At 41.1% G+C, this 27,975-nt stretch overlaps 2 protein-coding genes and 3 long non-coding RNA genes across 8 annotated transcripts in view; 2 read left to right on the top strand and 3 right to left on the bottom strand.

The window, feature by feature from the left end:
* The window catches only part of LOC309344910, a 38,604-nt gene extending 32,216 nt beyond the window's left edge, over nt 1–6,388 (bottom strand). For 2 of the 3 annotated variants that reach the window (XR_014157930.1, XR_014157931.1), the window contains exons 1-2: nt 5,933–6,388; nt 5,014–5,221 (exon numbers count right to left, since the gene is read on the bottom strand). This is a non-coding gene — a long non-coding RNA (uncharacterized lncRNA). The remainder of the gene's footprint in view (nt 1–5,013; nt 5,222–5,932) is intronic. The other variant, XR_014157932.1, reaches the window with a different exon arrangement.
* Nucleotides 3–21,396, top strand: G2E3 (G2/M-phase specific E3 ubiquitin protein ligase). Its single transcript, XM_081860404.1, is given in 17 exon segments — nt 3–99; nt 6,666–6,721; nt 7,958–8,055; nt 8,223–8,324; nt 10,015–10,139; nt 11,031–11,193; nt 12,633–12,739; nt 13,369–13,485; nt 14,450–14,577; nt 14,665–14,797; nt 16,222–16,350; nt 17,329–17,630; nt 18,926–19,107; nt 19,361–19,533; nt 20,529–20,728; nt 20,977–21,194; nt 21,197–21,396. Coding segments are annotated over 17 exon segments (2,352 nt in total). The 5' UTR covers nt 3–25; the 3' UTR covers nt 21,242–21,396.
* On the bottom strand, nt 14,685–18,914 carry LOC309344862. The gene is made up of 4 exons (XR_014157912.1): nt 17,861–18,914; nt 17,283–17,365; nt 16,577–16,640; nt 14,685–14,822 (listed from the first exon to the last, which is right to left on the bottom strand). It is a non-coding gene; the product is annotated as an uncharacterized lncRNA (long non-coding RNA).
* LOC309344880 lies at nt 19,540–27,527 on the bottom strand. The gene is made up of 3 exons (XR_014157918.1): nt 27,393–27,527; nt 20,913–21,093; nt 19,540–20,164 (listed from the first exon to the last, which is right to left on the bottom strand). It is a non-coding gene; the product is annotated as an uncharacterized lncRNA (long non-coding RNA).
* Nucleotides 27,475–27,975, top strand: part of SCFD1 (sec1 family domain containing 1) — a 47,205-nt gene continuing 46,704 nt past the window's right edge. For both annotated transcript variants that reach the window (XM_081861365.1, XM_081861364.1), the window contains exon 1: nt 27,475–27,611. Coding sequence is in view for 1 of the 2 variants with exons in the window: in XM_081861364.1 (XP_081717490.1) it covers nt 27,581–27,611 (31 nt within the window). In the remaining variant the exon portion in view is untranslated. The remainder of the gene's footprint in view (nt 27,612–27,975) is intronic.

Raw genomic sequence — 27,975 nt, 5'->3', positions numbered from 1 at the left:
ACGCAAGCGGATGCTGGAGTTTTGAATGCTCCGGCGGTTATTTTGGAGTGGACGTGCGAGCGGGAGGGTGCGGGTCCGCCCGCTTTACGGATCGCGCAGGTGAGCCTGAGGTGCGCGGGGCAGGAATGGTGGCCGCGGGGGTTGGGAGAAGGGCGCGCGCAGGGAGGGCGTTTTTCCCGCCTTTCCCGCGGCGCTCGGGGAGACGCCGAAGCATCAGCCCGTCCAGTTCAGTATTGCCTGCTCTGGCTGGTAGCTGCTCTCCGGGGTTTCAGGCAGGGAGCGCCTGCCAACCCTGAGACCGGGGGCGGAGCGTGGGACATTCTGCATGCAAAGCAGCTGCTTTGGCATTTACCTGCGGTTCTGCAGCATCCTTACACGAGAGTAAACTGCTGTGGGGTTTACTTCGGAATGCCAGTTGCTCTTGTGCTCGGGTCCCGCTTGCGGGTTTCCCACAGGCATCTAGTTGGCCCCTGTGAGAACAGGATGCTGGACTAGGTGAGCCATTGGCCTCATCCCGAGGGCCCTTGTATTCTTTCTCCCCGTGGGTTGCCTTCGGAGTAAATATGCACTAGGATCCGGGTACAAATCATGGTTGGTATAGGAGGGTAATGTTAATGTTGTTGGGCGCACCCTACGGTCTGAGTGGTGAGAAGCACTTACCTGACTTCAGTTTCCTTTGGTATTATTACTACAGTGGTACCTCGGGTTACATACGCTTCAGGTTACAGGCTCCACTAACCCAGAAATATTACCTTGGGTTAAGAACTTTGCTTCAGGATGAGAACAGAAATCTTGCTTTGGCGGCGCAGCAGCAGCGGGAGGCCCCATTAGCTAAAGTGGTGCTTCAGGTTAAGAACAGTTTCAGGTTAAGTACGGACCTCCGGAACGAATTAAGTACTTAACCTGAGGTACCACTGTATTGCTGTCAATTAAATTTGTATACCGCCCTGAGATCTACAGATGAAGGGTGGTACAACATAAAAATACAATATAAAAAAGGTAAAATGCACAATAAAAATAGGAACAAAGGCAAACCAAAAAATCTCCCCTCCTACTACACATTTAATTGAATGTGAATCAGCAAAGGCTGGTTGAAGAGGAATGTTCTATGCCTGCTGCCTAAAGGTATATACTGTAATTAAAGTGCCAGACACTGGATGTTTTACTGGTGTTCTGTAATACTGGAGTATATTTATAAGTATTCCACACCCTTATATGTAGAGAGAGAAACCACACACTAATGCCCCCAGAGCCCAAAATTCAGTACTCAGTTCTTTGTGTAGTTCAAAACTGGAGTCTTTTCTTTCCAGAGCAATATCTTATTCCATCCTCCTGGCTGGGTGGGAGAAGAGAAGAAAGATATACTGTACAGCCCCCTCCCAGCTTTTCTTTCAGATGGCAACGTACTGTTGTCTAGTTACAGTTTTTCGAGTGGTTGACAGAATTACTTCTGCTCAAAGAAATACAGTAGGAGAATCTGTAACATGCTTAAAAGATGATTTTTATTTTATTTTATTTTTTTGAGGGACAGCCATGCTACAGAAAATACCATTAAGGCTGATGAATTATAGTGTGATCCTGTGCATATCAGACTTGCTGTGTTTTGTGCAAGACTTACTCCCTAGTCATGCACTCTTACTTGAAAGTAAGCCCCACTGAATTCAGTTGGGTGTGCTGTTAAGTAAACATGCATAGTATTGTGAAGTTGGTTCAAAGTAGATTATGCTAAAGTGACTTTATTAACTTTAAGGTAGGATAAAACTCTTATTTGTTTGCTTTAAAGGGCTGTTTACTGAGGATTTTATTTTTTACAGCCCCTCTTTCTTCCCACTGATGCCTGTTTTCTATATGTTTGAAATCCCCAGGAATATGTTTTTCCACATTTTTTTTTATTGTGACAGAGCTCCTCTTTCTACATTTAACAGCTAGCATTTTATATTGAAAAACATTCTTAAATTCAACACTTGACATTACAATTAAAACAAAACAAAAATTGAGAGGAAAACAAGGAAACAATAGGGTTTTCATTCAGAGCTCTAAATAATAAAATTTTCGCCTGTCAAAAAGTTAAAATCATTAATTTAATCATTTTATACTGTGGCTTATGAAGGTAAAATTGTAAATTAAAACAATTTAAAGCAGAAAAACGAAACCACAGATAATGGGAAAGAAGAATGCCTACCATCAACTACAATTGCGCTACACTATGTCCTTTCCTGCATAGGGATACCTTGATCACTAATTCACACACTGGGAACCTCCCCTATGCATTAGTGTAATGCACTAAAGTGGGGCTATTTCACAACTGGGGCATCATCAATCAAGAGTCCCTAAATCCCAGTTACCCACCTCAGCTTTGAAAATGACATCTAGGAGTAGAGCCTGAAATGCAGAACTTAAAGAGCAGGCAGGTTCATAGTCTGGAAACATGTCATACAGGAATTCAGCTGGTGCAAACAAACCATTTCCCATCATTTCCTTTATGTCAGGAAAAGCTTTACCTGTTGAATTTTTGTGTGCCACACAGTTGTCAATGCCAGAAATAAAAAAGCAACTCAACCCAGAGAAGCACTTACAAAAAGAGAATAACATTTGCTTCCCTTTGTGCCATTATTTTGCAAGGCTGGAAGGTGACAAGGAGCCATTTTTCAGTTCATTTCTCATTTGTCTCTTCCTTCCCAACCACCGTGGTGATGCTCTCAGTCATTCACTGCCCTAAGCAGATAACGTCCCGTTACTGACTCTTCCCCACTGGGCCTTTAAAGCCCTAAACAGCCTCAGCCCAGTATACCTGAAGGAATGTCTCCACCCCCATTGTTTAGCCCGGACACTGAGGTCCTCCTCCGAGGGTCTTCCGCTGGTTCCCTCATTGCAAGAAGTGAAGTTACAGCGAACCAGGCAAAGGGCCTTCTTGGTAGTGGCACCCTCCCTGTGGAACACCTCCCCCCCCCCTTTCAGATGTCAAGGAGATAAAGAATACATAACTTTTAGAAGACATCTGAAGGTAGCCCTGTATTGGGAAGTTTTGTTTGATGTTTTATTATGCTTTGATATATGCTGTGGGCTGCCTAGAGTGGCTAGGGAAACCCAGCCAAATGGGCGGTGTATAAATAATATTATTATTACTGTCAAGTTGATCACTGTAACTTAGCAACTGATTATGGTTGGAGCACTCTTTTCTATAAGTAGTGAAAGGGCTGAAGCAGTTGACGTATTTCAGCATCCATATATTACACATGTGCTTCTGTTTCATAGGGTTATCTTCCCTGTTTCCACTGGACACCCTAGAACCTTAGGCTGAAATATCTTCCTTTTTCTAGTGAGATTTCTTAAGTTACTGTTTGGGTTACAGTCTAAGTAGGTTTGTAAGTTGTACGTCCAAAGTACTAGGAAACAAGTCCTATTGAATTCAGTGGACAGTTCTGAGTAAACTGAGCTAAAAGACTCTAAGATACTTCCTAAGTTCAGGAATGTTAAGTCATTTCAGATTTGCAGTGTATAATACATGCAGGCTGGTTATTATTGCTTGGAGCTGTCCTTCAATTTAGAGAGCATTTCCGCTAAAAACGGAATATGATTTGCTAAACAAATAGCCCAGTGGTTTCCTTTCAAGTGGTAGCATTAGGCTGTCACAAACCACAATGTGAACTTAAGACCATTTCATATTTAAATTCAGGACACATACAGTGAACTGAAATGGCATCTGTGAAAGCTCCTGAAGTGCAAAGCTTGTCTTTGTTGCCTGTTAACAGAAGGGAAAACATGCATTTGAAATTCTGTCTCCTTTCCTTGTTTTGTTTGTTTAGAACATTTTATTTAAAACTGACTGACTGTGGTAGTGTAGATTTGACTTTGAAATCAGACTTGCTCCAAAATAAGTTGTTGGTTTTTTTAATACACACAACATTTTTTCCATAGTTCTCAAAAGTGACTGTTAGCTGTAGGTGTTCTTTTGTTTTATCTCAGCAGTGGAGAACCTTTGGCCCAGCAGGGGTCCTAATTTTACCCACAAAGCCATTTTCTCCAAGCCATGCCCCAAGTCATTTTTCTATTTATTTTTTATTTCATAAAAATTTTGTACCACTTGATTCGGGAAAATCTTCAGAGTGGTTTATATGACATCAGGTGTGGGGCAGGTTAAAAAAAACATGGCTGCAAACGAACAATTGGGAGCTGTAAAGCAGGCTTCTTCAAACTCAGCCCTCCAGATGTTTCAAGACTACAATTCCCATCATCCCTGACCACTGGTCCTGCTAGCTAGGGATCATGGGAGTTGTAGGCCAGAAACACCTGAGGGCCGAGTTTGAGGAAGACTGCTGTAAAGTGTACTGTTGCTTGTTTCTTGGTAAGCAGGGCTTCCAAGACCTGCTAGGGTTGGTTCCATTCAGGAGTACTCAATCAGAGCTCCCAGATGGAGTGCATTCCTGACAAAATTGGGATTTGAAGTCAGCACCAATCAGCTGTTTGGGGTGACTTCAAGCCCCAGTGAGAACAGGGAACTTCGGAATATAGCTTGTCCCTGCTTGAAAGCAGGGTGTGAAGAAAATGGTTTTCGGCAATGACTTCAAGCGCTACTTTGACTTGAAGATGTGCAGCATAAGGGGCAGATAGGTTCTCTGAAATCATGGTGACATCAGGTGATTGACAGGTGGACAGTCCTACCCACCTGTCAGAGTGGCTTGCAGGGGTGAGGAAGCTCAGGATACAGCCCCCCAGCTGGATCCTTTTCTTTGCCATTGTTTTATCTGAAGTCATGACACCATCTCAAGTTTGAAATAAAACCTGCCTTGTTACGTTTATTCATTTTTGATAAAAAGTATCAGCCTTGACTTGTATGAAATGTATTTCTGTAACCCATGTTGTACCTGTCTGGGAATAGAAAAATAAAGCTTTTTAAAATAGTGTTTTGATTACTTAGCATGATCCGGATAACCGAAGTTCCACCCCACAAAAAAGCCTGCAGAGGAAATAAAAGTTTGCTAAAGATCATTAAGACTATGTGCACATGCATACCTTTCTTTATCCATCTGCTAAATTTAGGAAACTTCTGCTGTGCTCCTCAAGATGCTTACTCAGGAGTATTTTGCTTATTTCTGGGTAGACAAGTGTTTAGGATAATAAAATATTCCCAGTTTCTTTTTCTGTAAGAGGAATGATCGAAGATAGTGAAGGTTGTAACTTTTCCCATCTGCTTCTGTCCATGTTACACAGGAAACCCTACCTATACAGATGATATCAGTTGAAATACTTAGAGCTAGTGGATCTTGAATGCCTTTGGAAATTATTGAGAAAAGAATATTTTTTCAGGAGAGGTAATCAAAAAACAAAAAAGATTTGTGATTTGGTTGTTTTGTATAGTCAGCTAAATACTGTTGCCAACGCAGAGGCCTTTTGCCAATTTCAAACCAATGTCCCTCTTGGAAGCCATCCTCTGAAGTGGGGGGTGGGCAGAGAGTTATCTCTTGTTGGAGCTCTGTTTGTGGAATAAAATCCCTGCAAGCTGTCTTTTGAGCAGCAGGCAAAAGCCTTATTTTTGCAGACCTGTTTTCTACCAAATGGATGATCCTGCATGGAGCTTATAACTAGGATTTCTATGTAGTATCTGTTTCAGAACTTTTTATTGGTGCATAGTGTATTCCTAAAACAAATAAAATTAGCTTTTCATTCAAAACTTAACATATGGTCAGTGTAATGCAGCAATAGTGGTGCAAATTCATTAGTCTCCTTTCCAGCTAGCCAAGCTAAACTGTTGTGATATCTTTGCTTGTTGGAGAAGTGGGACGTTGGAGGCTAACCTAAACTGACATATTGTGTTTGGGAAGAAGATTTTAAGCAAAGTATTAACCTTACACTAGGCATGGAAGATACTTGCATCTTGGGGTTTGCTGTATTGCAAAGTGGCTTATTTTGCAGGCTTAGAAATTCAACTTACCACTGAGATTTTTATTGGGTATCTACTAGATTGGTACCCAAGGGAACATTCCAAGTCATTCCAAGGGAGCAAGAGGCATTTATAATGGCAAAATACCCTTTTGTATAAGCTTACTGGCTCATGAGGTGCCTTTCTGGAGTGTTGGATAACAACTATACTGTCCCAGAGCAAGAGCCTTTATGACCTAATTGCTCCAAAGTAATACCTTTGTGACCTGTTATCTCATCTCACTGCTTGCCTCTTCAGTTGACACAAAAACTCAACTCCCCTCTCATCCCCTCCCCTACCCCTCCTTCCCTCTTTTTTTCTTTTTCTTCACTTGTTCCTTATCATCTTATTTTTCTGGATGAAGACTGAAGGCAGGACTCTCAGCTGACTCACAGAGACAAAATAGCTAACTGCAAGGACGCTAGGAGCTTATTTTCTTCCAGATAATTTTGTACCACCGAAAAGATAATGTATTTGCTTTTCTGAATTTCAAGTTTATTCTAAAAATGTTGTTGTAGCTACTTTTAAAAATAATGGCAAATTTCAATGAACTACTGATTAATACAAAACTGAAGCCAGATTTGTCATGACAGCAGAAAAGTATACTGAGTAGTTAAACCAATAATTCTGTTTCCTGTACTTTGTTTTTAATTTGAAACAGAGAATACTGGGTATGGTACTAGACTAAAAAGACTAAAATCAGGTATGCTGCAACTGATTTTTTTCCCCCTTCCATATTTAACAGTTGGAAGGAGAACGCTAGGATGAGTGATAACATTGTTGGCTGCCTTCAGAAATTGAGTAAGTACCGTGCATGTTTACTTAAACAATTAATGCAGGCTTCCTCAATCTTGGCCCTCCAGGTGTTTTGAGACTAGAATTCCCATCATCCCTGACCACTGGTCCTGCTAGCTAGGGATCATGGGAGTCTTAGACCAAAAACATCTGGAGGGCCAAGGTTGAGGAAGCCTGAATTAATGTAACCAAATGCCAATCATGGATTTGTACAAAAAAAACCCTCTGTTTTTAATGCTAGTGCAATTTGCCACTTCAAATTCATGTAACAATTGTTTCAGGGACTGGATATTTAACTATTCTTGGACATTGTCACTCTGCCCCATTCTTAATAAGCCTAGCTGTACCAAGGAGCTAAAGGTTCCATACATTGTTCTCCTCCCCATTTTATCCCCCCAAAGGTACTGTGAAGTAGGTTAGGCTGAGAGAGGGTCAAGGTCAACCAGTAAGCTTTCTAGCTGATGGAATTTGAATCTTGTTCTCTCAGGTCCTAATCTAACCTCTGTACCACACTAACCTGCTACAAACAAACACTGCAGTAATTACTGGCAGACGGAATTTGAAAGATTTACTTAAACTGATACCTAACCTTGCAATTAGATTTGTCCTTCCCTTGCAGTCCCTTCCCCAAATCTTCAGACATAGAACGCTTCATCCTCTATGTATCATGTTCTTGGCTTTGTTATCCGTACTAGATAGTCACTAAAACCCCCATGTTGGACAATCTACAGTGTTCTAGCAATTTTGTTTTAGTTCTGATTTTTGCTATTGAACTCAACAACTGGATGCAATGTTTCCGTATTTTTCAAGAGGGAGTGTATGTGTCTGTGGTTGTGAATTGCCACTGGTCCAGAAATATGGGTGACCTCGGTGCCAAAACATAGTTCAGCACAGAGAAATGCACCACAGGGAGCTTCGGGGTCATGCTCCCTTCATTCAGTGCTTCCAAATGCCCTCCCCAGCTGTGCAAAGGAGGGGCACTCACTGCAGTTCATTCCTGTCTCTGAACATCATGCCACACAATGCTTCCCTCCCCCCCCCCCACTTTCCTCTAGCAGGAGCATCTGCTAGATCTCAGTCCCTTCTTTGAATGGAAGGGATACTGGATGCAACCCATTGTGTCCAGATATTGTTGCTTTGTGTCAGAAGGGTATATCTTACAACTTGAAACATCTGTTAAACATCTAAAGTGCCATTTCAGAGAACTAACACGCTATATAAAATTGCTTCTTAATATTTTAGCCTGTGAATTTTGTCAACGGGCTGATGACCGTCCTGAAAAGTATGGGGAAAGGAGGACTTACAAGGACTACAATCTCACTGTTCATTATTACTGTGTGGTAAGTATTTTCTTTTGAACCTGCAAAGTTCTAAGTACTTTGCTATAGTGAAAACTAACACCTCCTTGGGTGGTATTATGATCAGCTGGAGCAGAGCATGTGTACGTGGGTGTCTGCAGTAATGTTTTTTCTCAATAACTTACCAGTAATCCATTCCTTTATTGTAGTTAATGTCAAGTGGGATTTGGCAGAGAGGTGAAGACGAAGAAGGTTTTTATGGGTTTTTACCTGAGGACATCCAAAAAGAAATTAATCGAGCTGCAAGACTGGTAAGAATATATATTGAATGTTGAGTCTGTTCCAAAGAGTTGTCTGACCAGAAGGACATAGCATCATGTATACCAGTACAATATGCTAAAATATGATATAGTTGAGTTTCACTAAGGCGACAGTCTTTCTTTGGCATTATAAGCAGATATTGATGCAACTGCTTTGGTTAAAGAAATCTGTATAGCATTAAGCAGTCATTTCTAGTTAATGGTTAGGATAGCTGTAGATAAAACCCAGGGAATTAAAAAAATAGTTGTAGTAAACGATGCTGCTATTTTTTTCTTTTCTTTTCTCCTTTTTTATTTTTATTTTATTTTATTTTTTATTTTATTTTTTTGATGAGAAAGCCAAATCACTTCTCAGATAACCTGTATAAAAACAGTTAACTTCTATGATTGGTGTTAAGCAAAATTAATCAAATCTCTAAACTAAGCAAAAATTAAGCAAAATTAATCAAATCTCTAAACTAAAGGTTCTAGAAATTCCAAAAGCATGTTGGAAATTTCTGCCACAAATAGAAGTACTGAAGATGTAGAGTGGCAGTTGGGAGTAAGATACTTGCATATATTTTTAAGACAGAGTTATTAATGCTGTTCTGTTGTTATATAAAGTTATTTGCAAATATGAAAGATCGAAAACCAGCATTTTAAATGTTCACATTAGCTGGAGTTCTGTATACAAAATACTAGTGATAGTGGACAATTCTGAATGAGTGCTATGCAGATGACAGGATTATTGCTTGGTTTTGTAGTAAACCAAAAGAGAAAAGAAAGCTAGTTACATTTTCATTTACATAATAGAAAAATGAACTACAGTGGAACCTCTACTTATAACCATAATCTGTTCTGGAGGTCTGGTCATAACTAGAAATGTACATAAGTAGGCACTTTTCCATAGAAAGTAGTGGAAAAGTGAATTCATCTGTCCTAGACGATGAAAAACATCCCCTAAAACAGCAACTTAACATGGATTTGACTGTCTAACAAGACCATAGATCCATAAAATGAAGGCAATAATGTACTGTACTGTACTGTAAAATAAATAAGACAGTATTGTAGATGAAAAAAAATTAACATTTTTTTTTCCTTACGTGCACTGAGGGTGGGTGGGCTTACCTGGCTACAAGCTGGGGATGGGGCAAGGGTCAGTAACGAGCTGGTTTCCATCAGCCAGGGTCACTTTTTTTCTTGCCAGGCCAGGTTCTTTTCTGGACTTCCTCAGGTTAGTTCCTCGGCGGGGTTTGGGGCTACAGTGCGCCCTGCTGTGCCTCTTGCAGGCGGCACCTCTTCCACAGCTTTGGGGGTGGGGTGGGGGCCCTCTCCCCAGCAGCAGAGACCTCAGCGCTGCTCCGCAGGCGGCCGGGCAAGCTCCAGGCTGCTGGCAAGGTCTCTGTTCGTATCTAGAGAAAAGTTCATAAGTAGAAGCACCTACTGAAGGTCATAACTGGAATGGTACATAAGTAGAGCCGTACGTAAGTCGAGGTTCCACTGTATAGTAAATCATGGACATTTGAGAAAAGGCTCATTATTGTTTTGACTAGTAGTGATGACTTATTCAACAGCGCATTTCTCTTCATATACATTTTATACAGTTATATATTGCTTCTTATTTTTAAACAGAGGTTAAAATAAGTTTTAGAATAACTACTAAAACAAAAAAAATTAAACAACTGGTGGTATTTGTTTTTAGAAATGTGCTATCTGTAAGAAAAGAGGTGCTTCAATTGGTTGTGTGGCATCCAGATGCAAACGAAGTTACCACTTTCCTTGTGGGGTAGAGAGAGGATGCATTTTCCAATTCAGGGAAAATTTTCCGTAAGTTATGTTCATTAACTTTTAGTAAAATTAACTAGAGTCATAAAGCTGCAAGTTCCAAAGTTCTTGTTAATGTGGAGTTATTTAAATACAATACATAAATTGGATGATATCTAGTTGTGGTGTCCCACTTGCATGACAGATTTCCTCTCACATAAAAATATGAATCCCTCTTGCTCTTCTCTCATCTTGCAACCACATATACACCTCGCAAATCCTGAGAGACCAGATATCACCATTGGCTAGAGATATCACCATTTGTGCTGTGCATAGTAATGCAACACCTCTACTGCTGTTTCATTCATTGCTTGCTTATTTGGCTTACAGTGGTGCCTCGCAAGACGGAAAACCCGCTAGACGAAAGGGTTTTCCGTTTTGGAGGCACTTCGCAAAACGAATTTCCCTATGGGCTTGCTTCGCAAGACGAAATGTCTTGCGAGTTCCTGCGGGTTCCCCCCCCTTTTTTCCCCCTTTTCCTAAGCCGCTGATCCGCTGATAAGCCGCTTATCAGCTGATCCGCTGATAAGCCGCTTATCAGCTGATCCGCTAAAAGCCGCTAAACCGCTAATAGCGCTAATCCACTAAGCTGTCAATGGGCTTGCTTCGCAAGACGAAAAAACCGCTATACGAAGAGCCTCACAGAACGGATTAATTTCGTCTTGCGAGGCACCACTGTACTTTGGTTCTTAAAAACACCATTCTCTGTACACATTGTTTATATATGCATATCCACTTAGGTGACCACTTTACATATCTGATGTTGATTCCAGCCCACAAAAGCTTATACCAAGAGAAATTTGTTGGTCTTAAGTTGCCCCATGTTTCTTTGTTGCTTGGAATGTCAGTAAGCTTTTACAGGTAATAACCTTGCAGTGGCTCTGTATTTTTCAGGTCATACTGTTGGAAACACCGACCCACACAAAAACGTTCCCCAACCTCTAAAGGATCATCACAGTGTACCATATGTTTAGAGTTGGTTGAACATGCACCATCGTATAACATTTTGGCAAGTCCGTGCTGCAAAAACGCTTGGTTTCATAGAGACTGTTTGCAGGTATGTCCAGAACACCACAATAATAGTACTTCCTTTTACTACTAAAAAGAAGTATGCTGTACAATGATGGAAAGCACTTGTATAGTTTAATTCAAGTAGGACCTGCAATAAAAATGTTGCAGAATTGAATGTTCCTGTTCAGGGAGCCAGCCAGCTTTGCCCTCTTCCAGGAGACTTCATTTCAGGTTGGGGACCAATTCAGCTTCAAGCAAAGAACTTTAAAGTGAGTTCCTTACTATTCTTTTGCTGAAGCAAGATGAACACCTACCCACCCATCAGTTGATCCTGATCAGCTGATGAGCAGTGAGAGTGTACCTTGCTTAGGATCATGAATGGGTTTGCATTGAAACCACTGCTAAAATTATAGAAAGACCTTCATATTTAGCAACATTTTCCATGCAAACTGCTTCATGAACCTGAGAAGCCTCTATAGAGCAGGCATGGCAAAACTTGGCCCTCCATCTGTTTTGGAACTACAACTTCCATCATCCATAGCTAACAGGACCAGTGGTCAGGGATGATGGGAAATGTAGTCCCAAAACAGTTGGAGGGCCAAGTTTGGTCATGCCTGCTATAGAGGCACACAGAGAACATTCCTAGAGAGGCTTGTTACCTGATATCGCTGCGACATCAGATGATTGGTAGGTGATGGCTCTACCCACCTGGCAAATCTTACCCATGGTGGTAGGGCAAAGACAGACCTGGCCCACCAGGGAGAAACGGTTTCCCACCCCTGCACTAAAAGCTAACTGGAATAAGAGTCACAAATTCTATAATAACTGGTATGGGAGCATCAGTGGTGTTTCCTAGAGTAGCATAAGCATGCATGTACACACACAAATTTCCATATCCCTACTTCAAAGAAGTTTACAATCTAAATGTCATCAGTAAGATTGGGGAGGACGATAAAAGGAATGAATATGAGCAAATGCAGTAACATGTACTTGGGAAAATCAGCTTTCTGTTCTAAACCAGGATAGAACTGCCAAACTCATCCTGTACTCTTTAGCTATAACTACTGATAACGTGGAGTAAATGTGCTTTTTGCATTGGAAGCTTTACAAGCTCAGAACTAGGAAGCACTTGCAAAAGTAACAGGATATAGCAGGCAATGTTACAACTGCTCCACTGGCTACCAGTCTGTTTCCCAGCATAAGTCAATGTGCTGGTTATGACCTATAAAGTCCTACACAGCTTAGGTCCAAGCTATCTGAAAGTTTTTCTTTCTCATATGAACCTGTGTGGGCTCTGGGATCTTCACTTGCACAGGCCTGCTTGTGGGGGGAGCCAGGATATAAATAAATATAGTAATGGTAATGATCATTAAAAAAAATTGTCATTAATATAGCCTACTACAGATACTGTGTTGTACCCTCATCTTCAAAAGCATCCAGAATCTTGTCTGATTTACTGATCATTTTTCTCTCTTTTGGATCCAGTGTCAAGCGCTAAGTGCAGGGGTATTTTTCTTTAGATGCCCAGTATGTAATAATAAAGAGAAATTTCAGAATGAAATGTTGAGAATGGGCTTACATATTCCAGAAAAGTAAGTATCTCCCAAAATATTGTTTTATTTTTAAGAATATATTGTACGGGTTTATTAAGCTGTATACCACTAGGTATATTTAACAGGAGAGTGAGATATACATGGTTAATTCTCTTTTGAAATTTATGGTGTATTATTTTGTATCATTTTTCTATTAAGCTGCTTTTTTCATGGGTTTATATTAAGGGCAGGAGGCATGTTTTTCATTAGTTTTAATAGTAAAGGTTGAAATTAAGATGCAATATGGAAAGAACTGAACATTTTAGCTACTGCAAAGTATTTTAACAACTCATTTCTTAAGAGACGAAGGCGCAGAAACTTAGATTAGGAGACAAATGATTTTTGTCAAGACACACACAATACAAAGCAACATTTAACCCTAGAAAGGGATGTGGGAAATCTTTTTTTGAAGTTTTCCAAATTTTGTAAATGCTGGTTGTTCAGGAACCCAGGGGTTAATCAGCTTGCTCCGATAGATGGGAAATCTGAATTACAAAAGCATAGACTATCCAACAGCTACTGATTTTCTGTAGATTCCATCTTCTTTTGATAAAATCATATATTACTATTGACACAAGGAAAGCTGCAGTGTAGGCTTGAAATGTTCAAATAAGTTTTAATGTTTCCAGAGATGCCTCCTGGGAACTGGAAGAGAATGCATACCAGGACCTTCTTCAGTGCTACCAACACTGTGACATCAATGTCTGCCTCTGCGAAAATGGAAGAAACTACAATGAGCCTGATAGGTATTAATAAATGTGGTCCTTGGACATAAGCATGTTAAATATGCTCATAGTTTATAGGAATGTCATCTTGTCCTGCTTCCATCCATAATTAAATTAATTTAATTCAAAGTCAGTTGGACATGATGATGACCACATAAGTGCCTGGTGGATCAGGCCCATCTAGTCCACCATCCTGTTTTTGCAATGACCTTCCCTAGATGTCTGTAGGAAGCCCCACTATAGGGCCAGCTGTGGAGGTAGGACATAATTGTCATAGTAGCTGTTGATCACCTTATACTATATATGGAATTATACTAAGACAACAAAACTAGTGATCCTTAACTTAAATTGCCTGGTGAGTTTTATTTCCTTGTAATAAGATATTGGCATATTGATTTTATGTTGCCAGTCATTAGGTCTTCATGTTTAGAAATCTGAAACTCTGAAGAAACAGGAAAGCATGCACCCTATGTGTGTGTCAACATTAGAGGACCTGGTCCATGCCCCATGCCATCACTAGGAAGGTTTTATCATTATTTTTATTCCTTCAGTGAAGTGGTGGTTTTTCTAGAAGGCATTGGGGGGTGGCATACTTTGACTGTCTGTAGAGCTGAGTTACCATTAGGTTGAACTGAATGGCTAGTTCTGTGAGCAGAATAGAACATTTGAGTCCTGCCCAGTGTGCTTTTGCAGCTGTGGAGTTATGTTTGATTCTTTTTAAAAGTGTATTATTTATTATTGCTAGCTATCTTGTATCCCTTGCTAAAGAGAGCCAGGGTAAATATATTAAATATAAAATAATATTAGTAATCTTTGACCTTGCACCTCCCATTTTACCACATATATGTTGCAACTGAAATTTATGTCCCATCTTGGGAAATATACTGATGCAAAGTGAAGCCATAACTAGTTACATTGAGTTAACTCTTCTCTTTTTTAAGTTTAACGGTCTTAATTTTTAAAATGCATTTTTGTTTTCTTTTAGCAAATGGGAAATAAAGCGCTGTCAATATTGTGGTTCGAGTGGAACTCACTTGGCATGTTCCTCACTAACAAGTTGGGAGCAAAATTGGGAATGCATAGAATGTAGAACTATCCTTGCCAAATCAACTGGTATGAAACTGTTCACCATTCTACTTGAATTAATTTAAACTTTTTTAAAGATTTTGGATGAGAAATTGTGTTAATTTCATTACACAGGGAACTGTAAGAAATGGCGAAAGCGTTCTCGGAGCATGCCAGAAAAAACAGATATTGGCGATAGCTTGCTGGAAGAGCCGTCACCCAAATGTCCCAGACAGTCTCCTGGATCCCATCTTGGCTTCCTTGTCAGGCATGTGATGTTCTTTCATTTGCAGCTGTGTGGAAACAAACAGGCAGTGTTCACACATCATGCTAAACCACAGTTGAATGCAATGTAAATGAACAGAAATTAACTGCAGTGAACCTCATGTTTATGCTCGCTCTTCCCACATGGCTGGGGGATGTTGAGAGTTCTTACTTTTGGTTCTGCAGTCTGTAACATTGGTCAGTTGCCTGTCCTGGCTGAGGTCCACCCCCATGCCCAAAGGAGCAGATGTGCAGTCTGGGGGTTTTTGTGGACCCAGCTTTGCCACTGGAGGCCCAGGTAGCCCCAGTAGCTAAAAGTGTCTTTTACCAGCTGCATTTGGTATGACGGTTTCAGCTGTTCCTGGGCTGGGAAAGCACTGGTGACTTCAAGATTAGATTAACTCAGTATACTCTATGTGGGGCTTCCCTTTCACTTTGCCTGGAAACTGCAGTTAATGCAGAATGCTGCAGCATAGTTGCTGACAGGAGTAAGGCCCTGTCGGCACATAATGCCTCTGCCCAGAGATCTGTACTAGTTGCCGATTTGTTCAAGCCAAGTTTAAGGTTTAACTGTTGTTATATAAAGCCCATAATGGCTTGGGAATGTTTTCCTTGCGGCATCACCTTACTCCATATATGTCACTTGACCAAAATTGGCACTGTTAAAGGTGCCATGTAATATTCATTCCACAGTTGTGAGAAATTGATATTTTAGTGTGGCAGCACCTATACTATGGAATTCCTTGCCTTTTAGCACCAAGCAGCCACCTTCCCTGTACTTTCTTTCAGTGCCAGCTTCAAACCATAGCTACTGAAACTGACATGTTTAACTGTGGTTAAGACTAACCCCAATTCCAGATCCAGAGGATGTGGCAAATGGTGGGTAATCAAAAGCAAAACCTTCTGCCCCTGAACTCCAGCCTGCACTGGGATTGGACAGTAGGGATGTGCTATCAAATTTAAGGCTTGCTGCAGCTCATTCTTGTTCATTCATGTGGCAAAGCTTGTGTGAACATCGGCACTATCAAATTATAGTTAGAGCCTAAAAATAATAACTGATCAAAGGGCTAAATCATGAATTCCACATAATGTTCCAGAGTTTTTTGTAGCAGCTCTTCACTCCATCCAACAAGCTGTTCTGAAACTTGGGGACTTCAGAAGCAGCCTGCAATGTATTCTTTGAATGGGGAGTAGCATAAAGCATGTAATTTGTTTAAGGACATGGTGCAAATCTTATTCTGTTTGCATCTAGAAGTAATCCAAACCTGAAGTACTCATTTACAATACAAAAAAAAATGTAATTTACTGACTGTACACTTGACATGCACAATATTGTATGCTGGAGATACCTGTATCCTGACTCAGCTGTTTCTGAGTCAGGGTGTGGCTAGCTCAACTAACAAGGTGGTTGGGCTTCTTCCCTTCTAGGTCCCCAAAGATATGCCCCAATGCCTTTACTCAGTGTTCACAACTAGATCTCCCCTCTTCGAATAACAGACTGATATCCCCTTCCTCCGTGATTAGCCCTTCCGTGAGGAATCTGACACTAAGAAAAACGTAAGTAAATGTTGAATTGTCAGCCAATGTTTTTTTTATTTTATACTGGATGATTGAATTTGGGGGCAGGGATTGACCTTGACCTTGAGCTTGCAGCCCAGTGGAATTTTACTTCCCACTGGGGACTGCTACGGGCAGGAGAACAAGTATGAAACAACTTTGAGCAAGATCCACTGTCATATCAGCATACACGATGGGGCTTTCCCTTCTACTCCTGCCCACACACCTTCTGACTTGGCCTCCAAATCAGCTCCAAATGTTTCTTTGACCTCCCAGAGCAGATTCTTTGGCTGAAGGCAGGAAGAAAGGACAGGAAAATAACATTTGCACAAATAGAAGTTCATTGCAGTATGAAGATATCACAATTAGATAGTGCCGATTAGGCTTGTGGAAATAGTTTAATGATTCTTTTGATCCAGACCATTGTTTTAAGGTTAGAGATTGGGGGTTATATGCAACTGCTCCTTCCTCTCCTGCATCTGAAGCCCCCATAAACCTTCAAAAATCTGCTCCAAGTTGGGACACCTTCTGGAGCATATTTTTGAGATGCACAGGGGGCTGCAGAGGAGAAGGAGAGGTCCCATCACACTAGTGGAAGTCTGCTTGTATAGTATTAAATACAATTCACTACACTGATTTTATTGATATTCATAACTGAGTGGGGAACATAGTATTTAAAGAGATGATGCACAGCTGTTTATCAGCATTTTGTCTGACCCTGTTCTCAACAAGAAACTTTGTGCTTCCTTATTTAAATGCTATTGAATTGTTTTGAGTAGTACCTACGATGATTCTAAAAAGAGAGAGAGATTATCATGCTGTTAGCAGTTTCAGTTAGCTAATTATTAGGATTATTAGTAATTTATTCTTTAAAAAATTGGGCAACTTGAGGTTACATGGTTATCTATACCCAGAACTATTGCTGTACAAACCTAAGTAGATGCTGTGCTAATAAAACAGTCCTTTTATTTTGTGCAGGCAACTTGTAGTGCAGCAAAGAAAAGTTTCCAATATTCTGAGAGAATTAAGATCACAAATTAATACCAAACGAACAAGACTGAATATCAATAGACGAAACATCTGGGATAGCGCCTTAAAGGGATTTCAGAAGCGGAGCTTCAATCCTGCCAATACTATTGAAGTAAAGTACATAAACTGCAGGAGAAAAACACATATGGATTCATCAAAGGGAGATTTTTTTCTATTACTGATTCTTCACCTTCAGAACTCCTCGCTCTTTGAAGGCGATTCCTCAAAAATATTGTCTTTTGATTCTCAAGGTAAGCCTAAATTATAAACATTTGAAATGTTTTTGGAGGAAAGTGGGTACAGTCATACCTTGGAAGTTGAACGGAATCCATTCTGGAAGTTTGTTCGACTTCCAAAACGTCCATAAGCCCAAACACGGCTTCTGGTTGGCTGCAGGAAGCTCCTGCAGCCAATCAGAAGCCGCGGAAGCCCTGTTGGACGTTCGGCTTCCAAAAGAACGTTCGAAAACCAGAACACTCACTTCCAGGTTTCGACCGTTTAGGAGCTGATTTGTTCGGGAGCCAAGGCTTTTGAAATCCAAGGTATGACTGTATGCTTCTTTTTCCCTTCTCCATTGGGTTCGGAGCACTCTTGATGTGGTGTGCAGCAAGCTGTGAATTAGGTGATCTTAAGCAAGTGTCTTCCTACCTAACAAACTGCATGGGTTGAGCAGAAATTTAAACCTAGATCTTACCACAATCTAAATTCAAAAACTCTATCAACTACACCACACTGGCTGTGTAATGCAAGTTCAGTAATATGAATACTCCAATTAATATTAATAGGAATATTCACTTTGTTATATAGGAGTCTCCTTACTCTCTTTGCTGTTTAGGCTGCTCAGAAATAGCAAAATTGGTAATAGTGGATGGAGCAACTCCAGTTAGAGGGGTGCTGGTAATTGTCTTTTTGAGTTTTTATTGACTCTGTTCAGGTAACAAAAACCAATACAAGTAGAGGAGGCAGCTTCTGTTCTAGTGTTTTACTATGTATCAAGGGACAGGAGAACTATTAAATACAGTTTTAAGTCATGGTTCTTTGGGGTAATGAAAATTGCCTTTGTTAAGCTCTGGTGAGCATATTTGCTGGCATACCAAAAGAAACCCTGAGCATTTGCCCCAGTTGTTTCTTGAAGTAGAGTTGATGGCTCAGTTTCCTTTCTGACTAAAACCCCAGGGCGGCTTTTTGTGACCACAGGGGTTGGGTATGCAGTGGGGAAGGGAAACAGACAAGTCCTGGTGGTTTAGCATAAATGTCCAGCCCATTTCTTTTGTATCCCATAAGTACAGTTGGCTTACATAGATTTAGATAAATTCATGGAAGATGGGCACTTGTTCAGATGCATGGTGCCTCTGAGCACTAAGTGCTGGCAACAAATGGGGGAGAGAGCTGTGGCCTCTGTGCACTTTTTCTGGGCTTCCAGGGGCATTTTATTGGATGGGAAACAGAATATTGAAGAAGGTGTGCAGTTGGTTAGATTGATTGGGGCTCATCCCAGCTGCATTTAGTAAGCACAATAGTTATTTTACGTATGTTGTACTTTCAGCTCTTAAAGATAATTTATACTATGAAGCTGGAAAAATGATAGCAGTTTCTCTGGTTCATGGAGGGCCATCTCCTAGCTTCTTTTCCAAGACCTTGTTTGACTGCCTTGTTTATGGCACAGAGAATGTGAAACCAACTATTGAAGATGTTGCTGATGTGACTGTTCTGCAGACAATAGAGAAGGTAGGTTGTTCTATAACTGCATAGCACTATAGGGATGGGTCTTGGTATTTTTTTCTCTTTTAACATCTTAATTTTAAATCAATTTGGTATTGAGGGCATTTCTTTTCTCAGCAATAGTTGGCATAATATATGCGCCACTTATTTGTCAGCCAAAAGTGATCAGACATAAGATCTGAAACAAAGAGGAAGTTGCATCTATCCATTTGAATTTATTCATCAAATTAACTAGTTGATGTTTGATTTCTTACTGTAGATAAAATCTGCAAGAACTCTGAACAGCTTAGAATCAGCAATAAGTGATTGCTCTGAATATCTCGCCATTGCTGGATGTTTGAAACCTGTAACAGCTCTACATGATAAGAATGTGTTGGTGAATGAGATATTGAATTACCATGTCATAAAGAGAACACTTTTACCTTTTGAAAGGTTTGTTTTGCATGTAGAACCCATTACTATACATTTCCAGTTTATACTCCAGGGTTCTGTAGCCACACTCTTTCCATGTGAATTAACTCATGTTTTGCATTTATAAATTAAAATTTTACAAGTCAAGTTTCACGTGTTATGAAGAATTTATTGTTCTAGTGGTGGCTTCCCCTCTCATTTACTAGTACTGAAAATATAAAATTTTATTATGACACCAAGTGAAAGAAGTATTGCTGGTAATTGCAAGTAGGCAGAGTGCTGTTGCACTCATGTCTAGTTTGCAGGCTTCTCTCACACATTTGGTCGGCCACTGTGAGAATATGATCCTAGGTGAGCCACTGGCCTGTTCTTAATGTTGTTCATCTTACGTTGTTACTCAAAAATGCTTAAAGATATTTGATGTTTCAAATTTGAAAAACTGAGTTGTTGGATGAATACTTAAATATACTTAATAGTGTCCCAAGGGAGGAAGCTCTGCAGCTTTCTTTCACTGGGGCGAGATCCGTCATTTTACCTGTGGATGTGACAGGTTTTCCCTTTTTGGCTGCCTCTATAGCCTCCCTGCTCCCTAATCTGTCCTTCAGGATCCCCCAACTTTCCAGAACGGTTTCAGGGAGTGTACTGGGGCTGCCTGGGAGAAGGGAAAAGAGGGAAATTCCTGTAAGCTGGATGCCACACTTGGACACCATCCATTGTTGTGAGTAGCTTTCAGGAAAATTTAGAAGCTCTAAAATAAATTACTGATTAGAATCTGTAGCTGGTACCAGCTCCAGCAAGAGTATTCTTACTAGTACATGTATCAGAAATGTATCAGTAAATTGTTTTGTTTTGTTTTTAATAATTCCAGCAAAGCCCTAAGGAATTACTGCTTCTAGAAATTTAAAGTGGTGTTTGTAATATGCAAATTAATTTGGCAGTTTTTTCCTATCTTTTTAAAAACAAAAAAAACCTCATAGCACTTTCTTGGTTCAATGCATTGTCTCTTTCCCCCTTAGCTTTAGACAAGGTTTGAAAACACTTGGTGTTTTGGAAAAAATGCAGATGAATCCTGATGCATTCTGTAGCATATTATGTCACAAGCCTGAGAAACTTACAGCAAAACTTCTTGGTGATCTCTTTGCTATCCACTGTGTACCGGGAGCAGACAAAGCCAGAAGTCTAGATTTCTGGATGGGTTACTTACAGGAAACAGAAGGTAAGAAAAAATGGACCCACCTAAGTGAATCTGAACTAGAATGTGTTGGGGGCTTTAAAGAAATACTTCAGTTCCTATTTATCAAACTCTTAAGACAAGCCTTGCCTATGAATTTTAGTTTCACTTTACATTTGCAGTAATGATTAACTATGGTCAATTTATCATTAGCTTGACTCACTCTTACCTTCTAATGTGAAAATCTTGTAAAAGCTGTTTTCAGCTAATCAAACTCCTCGTTCTTGGTCTAGGTGGTGAGTCAGCAGTAACTCTAGAGGACATCTTAGTGTTTGCAACTGGCATTCGTGATATCCCACCCATTGGCTTTGATCCTGAGCCTGCAGTTAAGTTTCTGCATATAAAATACCCTGTTGGAAAGAGACACCTTAATTGTTTAGAGCTTCCAATAACAAAGTCTTACGAGAAGTTTAAAAGAATTATGGATTGCACCATCAGACGTACTCTAAGGTTAGAATCAGAAGTGCATTAGTCACTACCATGGATGCTGAAAATTGAATGATGAAGCATTTAAGAAGCTTGCTAGCTGCTACTGGATAACACACACGTTCATCCTCACAGACTTGCAACTTGATCGTGGAAATGGCTTAATCTCAGTCTTTACATTTTGAACCTTGATTCAAAATGATGAACAAACAAAGCTTTCCAAACCATTTTGCATTATTTGGTTTCTTTTTAACACCGTGCCCCAATCTCATCCTTAGCACAGCCCCACTTCATAACATAAGGCAACTGGTGACATAATTGTCTGCTGATGTACTGTACCATCCATCCATTTATATTACAGTGGTGCCTCGCAAGACGAAAAGAATCCGTTCTTTTCGTCTAGCGGTTTTTTTGTCTCTTCGTCTAGCGGTTTTTTGTCTTGCGAAGCAAGCCCATTGACGGATTAGCGGATTAGCGCTATTAGCGGCTTTTAGCAGCTTATCGGCTTAGCGGATAAGCAGATAAGCGGCTTAGAAAAAGGGGGGGAACCCCGCAGGAACTCGCAAGACATTTTCGTCTTGCAAAACAAGCCCATAGGAAATTTGTTTTGCGAAGCACCTCCAAAACGGAAAACCCTTTTGTCTAGCGGGTTTTCCGTCTTGCGAGGCATTCGTCTTGCGGGGTACCACTGTATAATCAAATATACACTAGCAGAAACTAGATTCACAAATCCCTTTTACATTGGTTTGTAATATAGCCAGAAATCATGTTTTTGTGTAAGTTTTGACTTGTTGGTTTGTTGAGATGAGAGAATATTTTACATTCTAAGTGAATTTCAAGTATCCTAGCTATTACTTATGAACTATAATAAGGAAGCTAAACATAATACCTCATTTTAACTTTTGTCAGAGATATATATATATATATATATATATATATATATATATATATATATATATTTTAAAGAATAACAGAGCTTTATGACACTGAATACAGCTGTGGTACAGTATCCCAGCTGCTTTAAAATTAAATTTCCGTTCCACAGTCATTCCAAATATTTTCCTTGGTATTAGAAAAATGTGCTGGTGTGTAAAGGTGTTGCAATTCATAGAAGTGTAAGCAAATTCTTATGTGCTAGTTATAAGTGACTTAAGACAGAACATGGACACTTAGATGTCAATCATTTGAGAGAAAAGGTGAGGTTGACTTCAAGAGAAGGGCCATGTCAAAAGGGCATGCAGAAGAAGAAGAAGAGGAGGAGGAGGAGGAGGAGTTTGGATTTGATATCCCGCTTTATCACTACCCTAAGGCATCTCAAAGCAGCTAACATTCGCCTTTCCCTTCCTCCCCCACAACAAACACTCTGTGAGGTGAGTGAGTCTGAGAGACTTCAGAAAAGTGTGACTAACCCAAGGTCACCCAGCAGCTGCATGTGGAGGAGCGGGGAAGCGAACCCAGTTCACCAGATTACGAGTCCAGCGCTCTTAACCACTACACCATGCAGGAGTATCTCCAAACTCATATCAAAGTTCAAATGAAAGCAAGCAGAAATTCACACACATTGAAGGCCCTATATGTGCCTGTTATGAGAATGGCAACAAACGTCATGTAGAAATACATCTTGAATTGCAGTGTTGCAGGAATTATTATTCTCTGTGTAGCATAGATCCTTACATTTAAACATTCCATACTACACTGTGAGTCCTGTAAACCTTAGTATAGAACCTTAGAATAGACTCATAAAGTTGGAAGGGATCCAGAGGATCATCTAGTCTAACCCCCTGCAATGCAGGAATATGCAACTGTATATTATGGGGATTGAACCTGTAACCTTAGTGTTATCAGCACCATGCTCTAACCAACTGAGCTATCCACCTTATTGTAAAGTATTTCACTTACTCAAAAAGATAACTTTACAGTGTTTTCTGTTGGACTGTATTTGGCTTTTCTTTATGTCCTGCTCCCTGCCCTGGGTTTTGCAGGCCTAAATATTTTCAGTTGCACTGTGCTTTGAAAATCCTCCAGGTACATCATAAGCATCATATAAACATGCTTCAATCTTTTCCTTGAGCTTAAGAACAAGGAGAATTGCTTAAAAGACCTCTCAGACATGCTGAGCATTAAAAGACCTCCCGTGTTATGCTAATCATTGGAACTGAGCTCCCTCCCGTTCTGAGGAATGCAGAGATTTTGCTGGCTACCCAAACTAGCAAAAATTTGTAGGCTACAGGAAGAAAGGATTTTGGGCTGCTATGGGTTGTATTCAATTAAGCTTTTCCATTTGCACAATGGAATTTCCTCCCTCTTCTTCCCTGCATTCTCCCCCCTCCCTCAAAATCTGCTTCAAAAGGTTGGGGAGATGTTTGGGGGCAGACAAACTCTATTCATACAGCATGGAATAGAACCCTCTAAGTTTAGAAACATGTTGGTCTACTGTAGGCATGTCCAAAGTCCGTTTCAGGGCCCTAATCTGGCCCTAAAAAAGCTCAACAACTTCAATCTTAAAAAACAAGGTCAACAACTTTGATCAGCCCTCATGGCCCTTCACTTCATCAAATCTGGCCCTCTTTGAAAAAAGTATGGACACCACTGGTCTACTGTATAATCTGTGTTCCCTACAGAAGTCTTGATCATTGTATTTTATATTGCAGTATCTGTGGATTTAATTTACTTCCCATGATTGGTGCATCCTGGCAATCTATTCTTTGCACTTTGTGATTTTATGACCTTGTTAGCTTAGCCTTTTGTTGGGTTAAAGTACTAGGAGTAAAGAAAATGCTGTTGTGCTATTTCTGCCTTAAAACCTCTGTGCACAGGATGTGAACCTCTTAAGTTCTCCTAATTGTGATTATTTGAATATGTACTACTTTATTAGAGTTGTAATGCTACATCTATACTAGCATAAGTAGGATAAACTGCAAAAGAATGGAATCCGCAAATAGATGTCAATTCAGGGCAACAGTATTCCTTATGGCAGCTCAGGTACCTTTAACACTTCACTGAATGCTTTTATCATAGCATTCTTAAATTCATTGATTTTTTTGTTCTGTAATTTGGATTAAAGGAAGGCACCATTTCTGTATGATTGAACTCTTTCATGGGTGGGGGGGATTAAACAATTAGCATTATGTAGAAATAGTGTAGAATACAAATTTGCATGTACAATTATAAGTTTGTAAATATTAGTTTTTGTTTAAAACTGTAATATCTATTTCCTGGGGCTTTCTATGGCTTCCAGTGTCTGTTTGCTCTTCTATTACTTGCAGCAATGTATTATGGGAGAACTGTCATTTACATGTACTGTATATAAAGTGCAATAAATCAACGATGTGTCAGTTAACAGTATTAAATATATATGCATTCAAATGTAGTTGGACTTGATTCTTTTGAGGATCTTCATGTGCAACAATGGTGTTGCTTCATCTGGGATTCATGATAATCCTCATGTTGCCATACAATGTTAATAGTGCAAACAGGAATATCTTATATCATAGTCCAGTGTTACTTACCTAGCTTCATTTTACAAATAAAATTGGTATATTATAGCTCTGAAGATTCACAAATGACACTGATTTATTTCTTCCTAAAGTGTGATAGGGGATTCCCATTCTTATATATTTTATATGATTCCTGTTCAGGTACTTATGGAAAAGATTATAAACTAAACTTAGTGTTTCCACTGAGGGGTTGAAGGATGAGACAGAAAAATTCCCAAATTTAGACTACCCCCTTCCACCAAAAACATGCCTCTGAAAATGCTTCTATACACTTCACAAAGGCTACACTATTGATGTAGTGGATAAACCTGGGAGACCAGGGTTGAAATCCCTAACATGCAAATGGGGAGGAGCAAAACTCTTTGTCCCTTTGAGCTCCTTGGAAGGTAGGACATAATTGCAATGTTTGGCCTGCTGGTCCTAGAGAATGGGCAGCAGCATGAAGAAGCAAATGTGCTGAATCCTAACACCCTGAAATCCCAGTGACACAAACATGCTAGAAATTATGCCACATAATGAGCCGGAACATGCCATCCCCATGCCATTTGCTCCAATGGGAAGAAGACTATTCCTTCTGGCACACTTTTCCTCCTCCCCTGCCATGAAGATGGTTTGGAAGCTGTAGGGCTCTGGACCTACACATTTCTGGTGGTAATATTGCTCAGTAAGAATAATTATCCCATAAAGCAACCTTTAAATTACATATTTTTTAAATACTGTTATTTGACTTGTCAGTCATTTGTTACCCAAAGGTCTTCAAGTGACTTAAAGGTAAAAGGTAAAGGGACCCCTGACCATTAGGTCCAGTCGTGACCAACTCTGGGGTTGCGGTGCTCATCTCGCTTTATTGGCCGGGGGAGCCGGCATACAGCTTCCAGGTCATGTGGCCAGCATGACTAAGCCGCTTCTGGCGAACCAGAGCAGCGCACGGAACCGCCATTTACCTTCCCGCCAGAGTAGTACCTATTTATCTACTTGAACTTTGACGTGCTTTTGAACTGCTAGGTTGGCAGAAGCAGGGACAGAGCAACGGGAGCTCACCCCGTCGTGGGGATTCGAACCGCCGACCTTCTGATCAGCAAGTCTGAGGCTCTGTGGTTTAACCCACAGTGCTACCCACATCCAGTCAAGTGACTTATCACACATTAAAAACAAATAGTAATACTTTATGCCACAAAAATGTAACAATCCCTATAACAGCTACAGGAAATCGCCGGCACAGCAGTAGCAAAACATCCATTTGTAATCCATCAAAAGCTGGGTGGAGGAGATAAGTCTGGTGCTGAAACAAAGATGCCAGGTGGACTTCACTGCAAAAGGCATTAAACCAATGAAACCACAACCGAAAAGGTCCTCTTCCTTGTTACCACCCTCCAAGCATCCCCAAAGAGGGGGATGGGCTCTGGAGAAGGATGCAGGTATGTTTGGGATAGACATGCCAGAATATACTGGGGTTCTGAGCCATAGAGTTTTATAGGTCAAAAGCAGCACATTGAATTGGATCTAGAACCACACTGACTGCCTGTATACTTCCAACACAATTGGTATTCTAGGATACCATGGTGGATGGTACTGAAAGCTGCTGAGAGATCAAGAAGAATCAACAGAGTCACATTCCTCCATCTGTCTCCCAACAGTGGCCAATTAATGGGGCGGGGGACACACCAAAGCAGTTCTTTTTGTGGGTTTGTGTATGAATTGCTGTGGTAGACTAAATTATTATTATTTTTATTTTGTACCCTGACCATCTGACTGGGCTGCCCCAGCAACTTTGGGTGGCTTCCATCATATATAAAAAACAGTAAAACATTCAACATTAAAAAGCTTCCCTAAATAACAACAGTGCTTGTGTACAGGACCAAATGTCAACTTCTAGCACTTTGTAAACCTCTCTGACTAGTTAACCTGGAGAACTGTGACTTTAGGCCAAACTTGGACTATCCAGTTAGGAATACAAGCCCTGAATAAGATAAAGAGTATTGGGCAAAATAATATAAATACAATGCCATATCCAATTAAGCCATACTCAAACCCACTGAAATCATGTTTCCATTCATTTCAGTGGGTCTACTCTGCATATGGCTTAATGTCAGCCAGATTCTTACTCCCACAATGGCTTTCTTCTCTTTCCACTAATATTTGGTACTTCTGAAGACAGGGGTTCTGTGTGACTATTGGGTTTAGCAACAACAAAAGCCATCACAAAAGAATAATAAAACCAGTGGTAGCCCTGGAGGTAAATCATAATTTAGGAAGCAAGGCTACCCACGTCTACTGAGAAGTAAATCCAGCAGAATCCAAGGAGGTTTTACTAGCAGGTAAGGGGCTAGGATTGCAGCCTTAATATTATGATGATCTTATGCGAGTCTTTTACTACAGAGACAGAAAAGGGGTTTTTTTTGGGGGGGGGGGTACATGGTGGTCAGATCTAGGATGTTGGCCAGCCCTTCCCCATGAAACCCTGTATATTTTCTAACAGCTGTTTCAAGCGTAAGAAGCTACCCGCCCGTCGGCAGCAACTTTTTGAGCGTGGCATTTTCTCCCCCTTCCCTATATTTTGGCTCCTCGCTGCCAATTCACCTCAGAACCGCCCCATCCGGCACCGCCAACCCCGTCCCGCGTGAGGGCCGCGGGCGCCTCAGTGGGAGAAGAGCCGGCGGTGGGAAGAAGCAGAAGGAGGAAACCGTCCGCCGCCCTCTCCTCTCCCAACCATCCCCGAAGATAACCAAGAAGCCCCAGTTGCGGCGCCGGCGGCTGGGATATACGAGGAGCCGGGGGGACGCCGGGCGAGGAGGCTCCGCCCGCCGCGCCTCAGGTCGCTCGCAGCGGCAGCAGGGGCCGCCTCGCCGGGGCGCCACGTCTGCCGGCTGCTGTAGCGACGACGGGGGCGGAGCCGGCCTGAGTGGCAGAAAAGATGGCGGCCAGCATCCGGGAGAAGCAGACGGGTGAGTTCCCCGCTTTTCTCTCGGGGACAGGCTCGAAGGGGCGCCGGTCCTCGGCTGCACTGGAGCCCGCGGGGTGCGGCAGGGCCGCCGCTGCCTCGGCGGGAGGGTTTCGCGGCGTCTTTGTTACCTCACGGAGGATACGCGCGGCCTGCTCCTTCCTGCACCCTCTGCGGGGCCTCTGCCTTTAAAACCCGCGCGAGGAAGGCTCTCTTTGGCTGGCCGACCCGCTTCTGGAGGAGCGGAGCCCTGCCCCACTTTGGAGGGGAGGGTCGCCCCGTGGCGGCCCAGGCGCCGAGGGGCTTCCCTGTCTTGACTCCGCATCCTGCTCTTAGTTTCCTGGCGCGGCTGTGTTTCTTCTTTCGCT

Source organism: Podarcis erhardii (assembly GCF_964252035.2).
Source record: "Podarcis erhardii genome assembly, chromosome: 1".
In the NCBI taxonomy this organism is placed as follows: Eukaryota; Metazoa; Chordata; class Lepidosauria; order Squamata; family Lacertidae; genus Podarcis; species Podarcis erhardii.
This window is presented reverse-complemented; position numbering and strand designations above follow the sequence as displayed.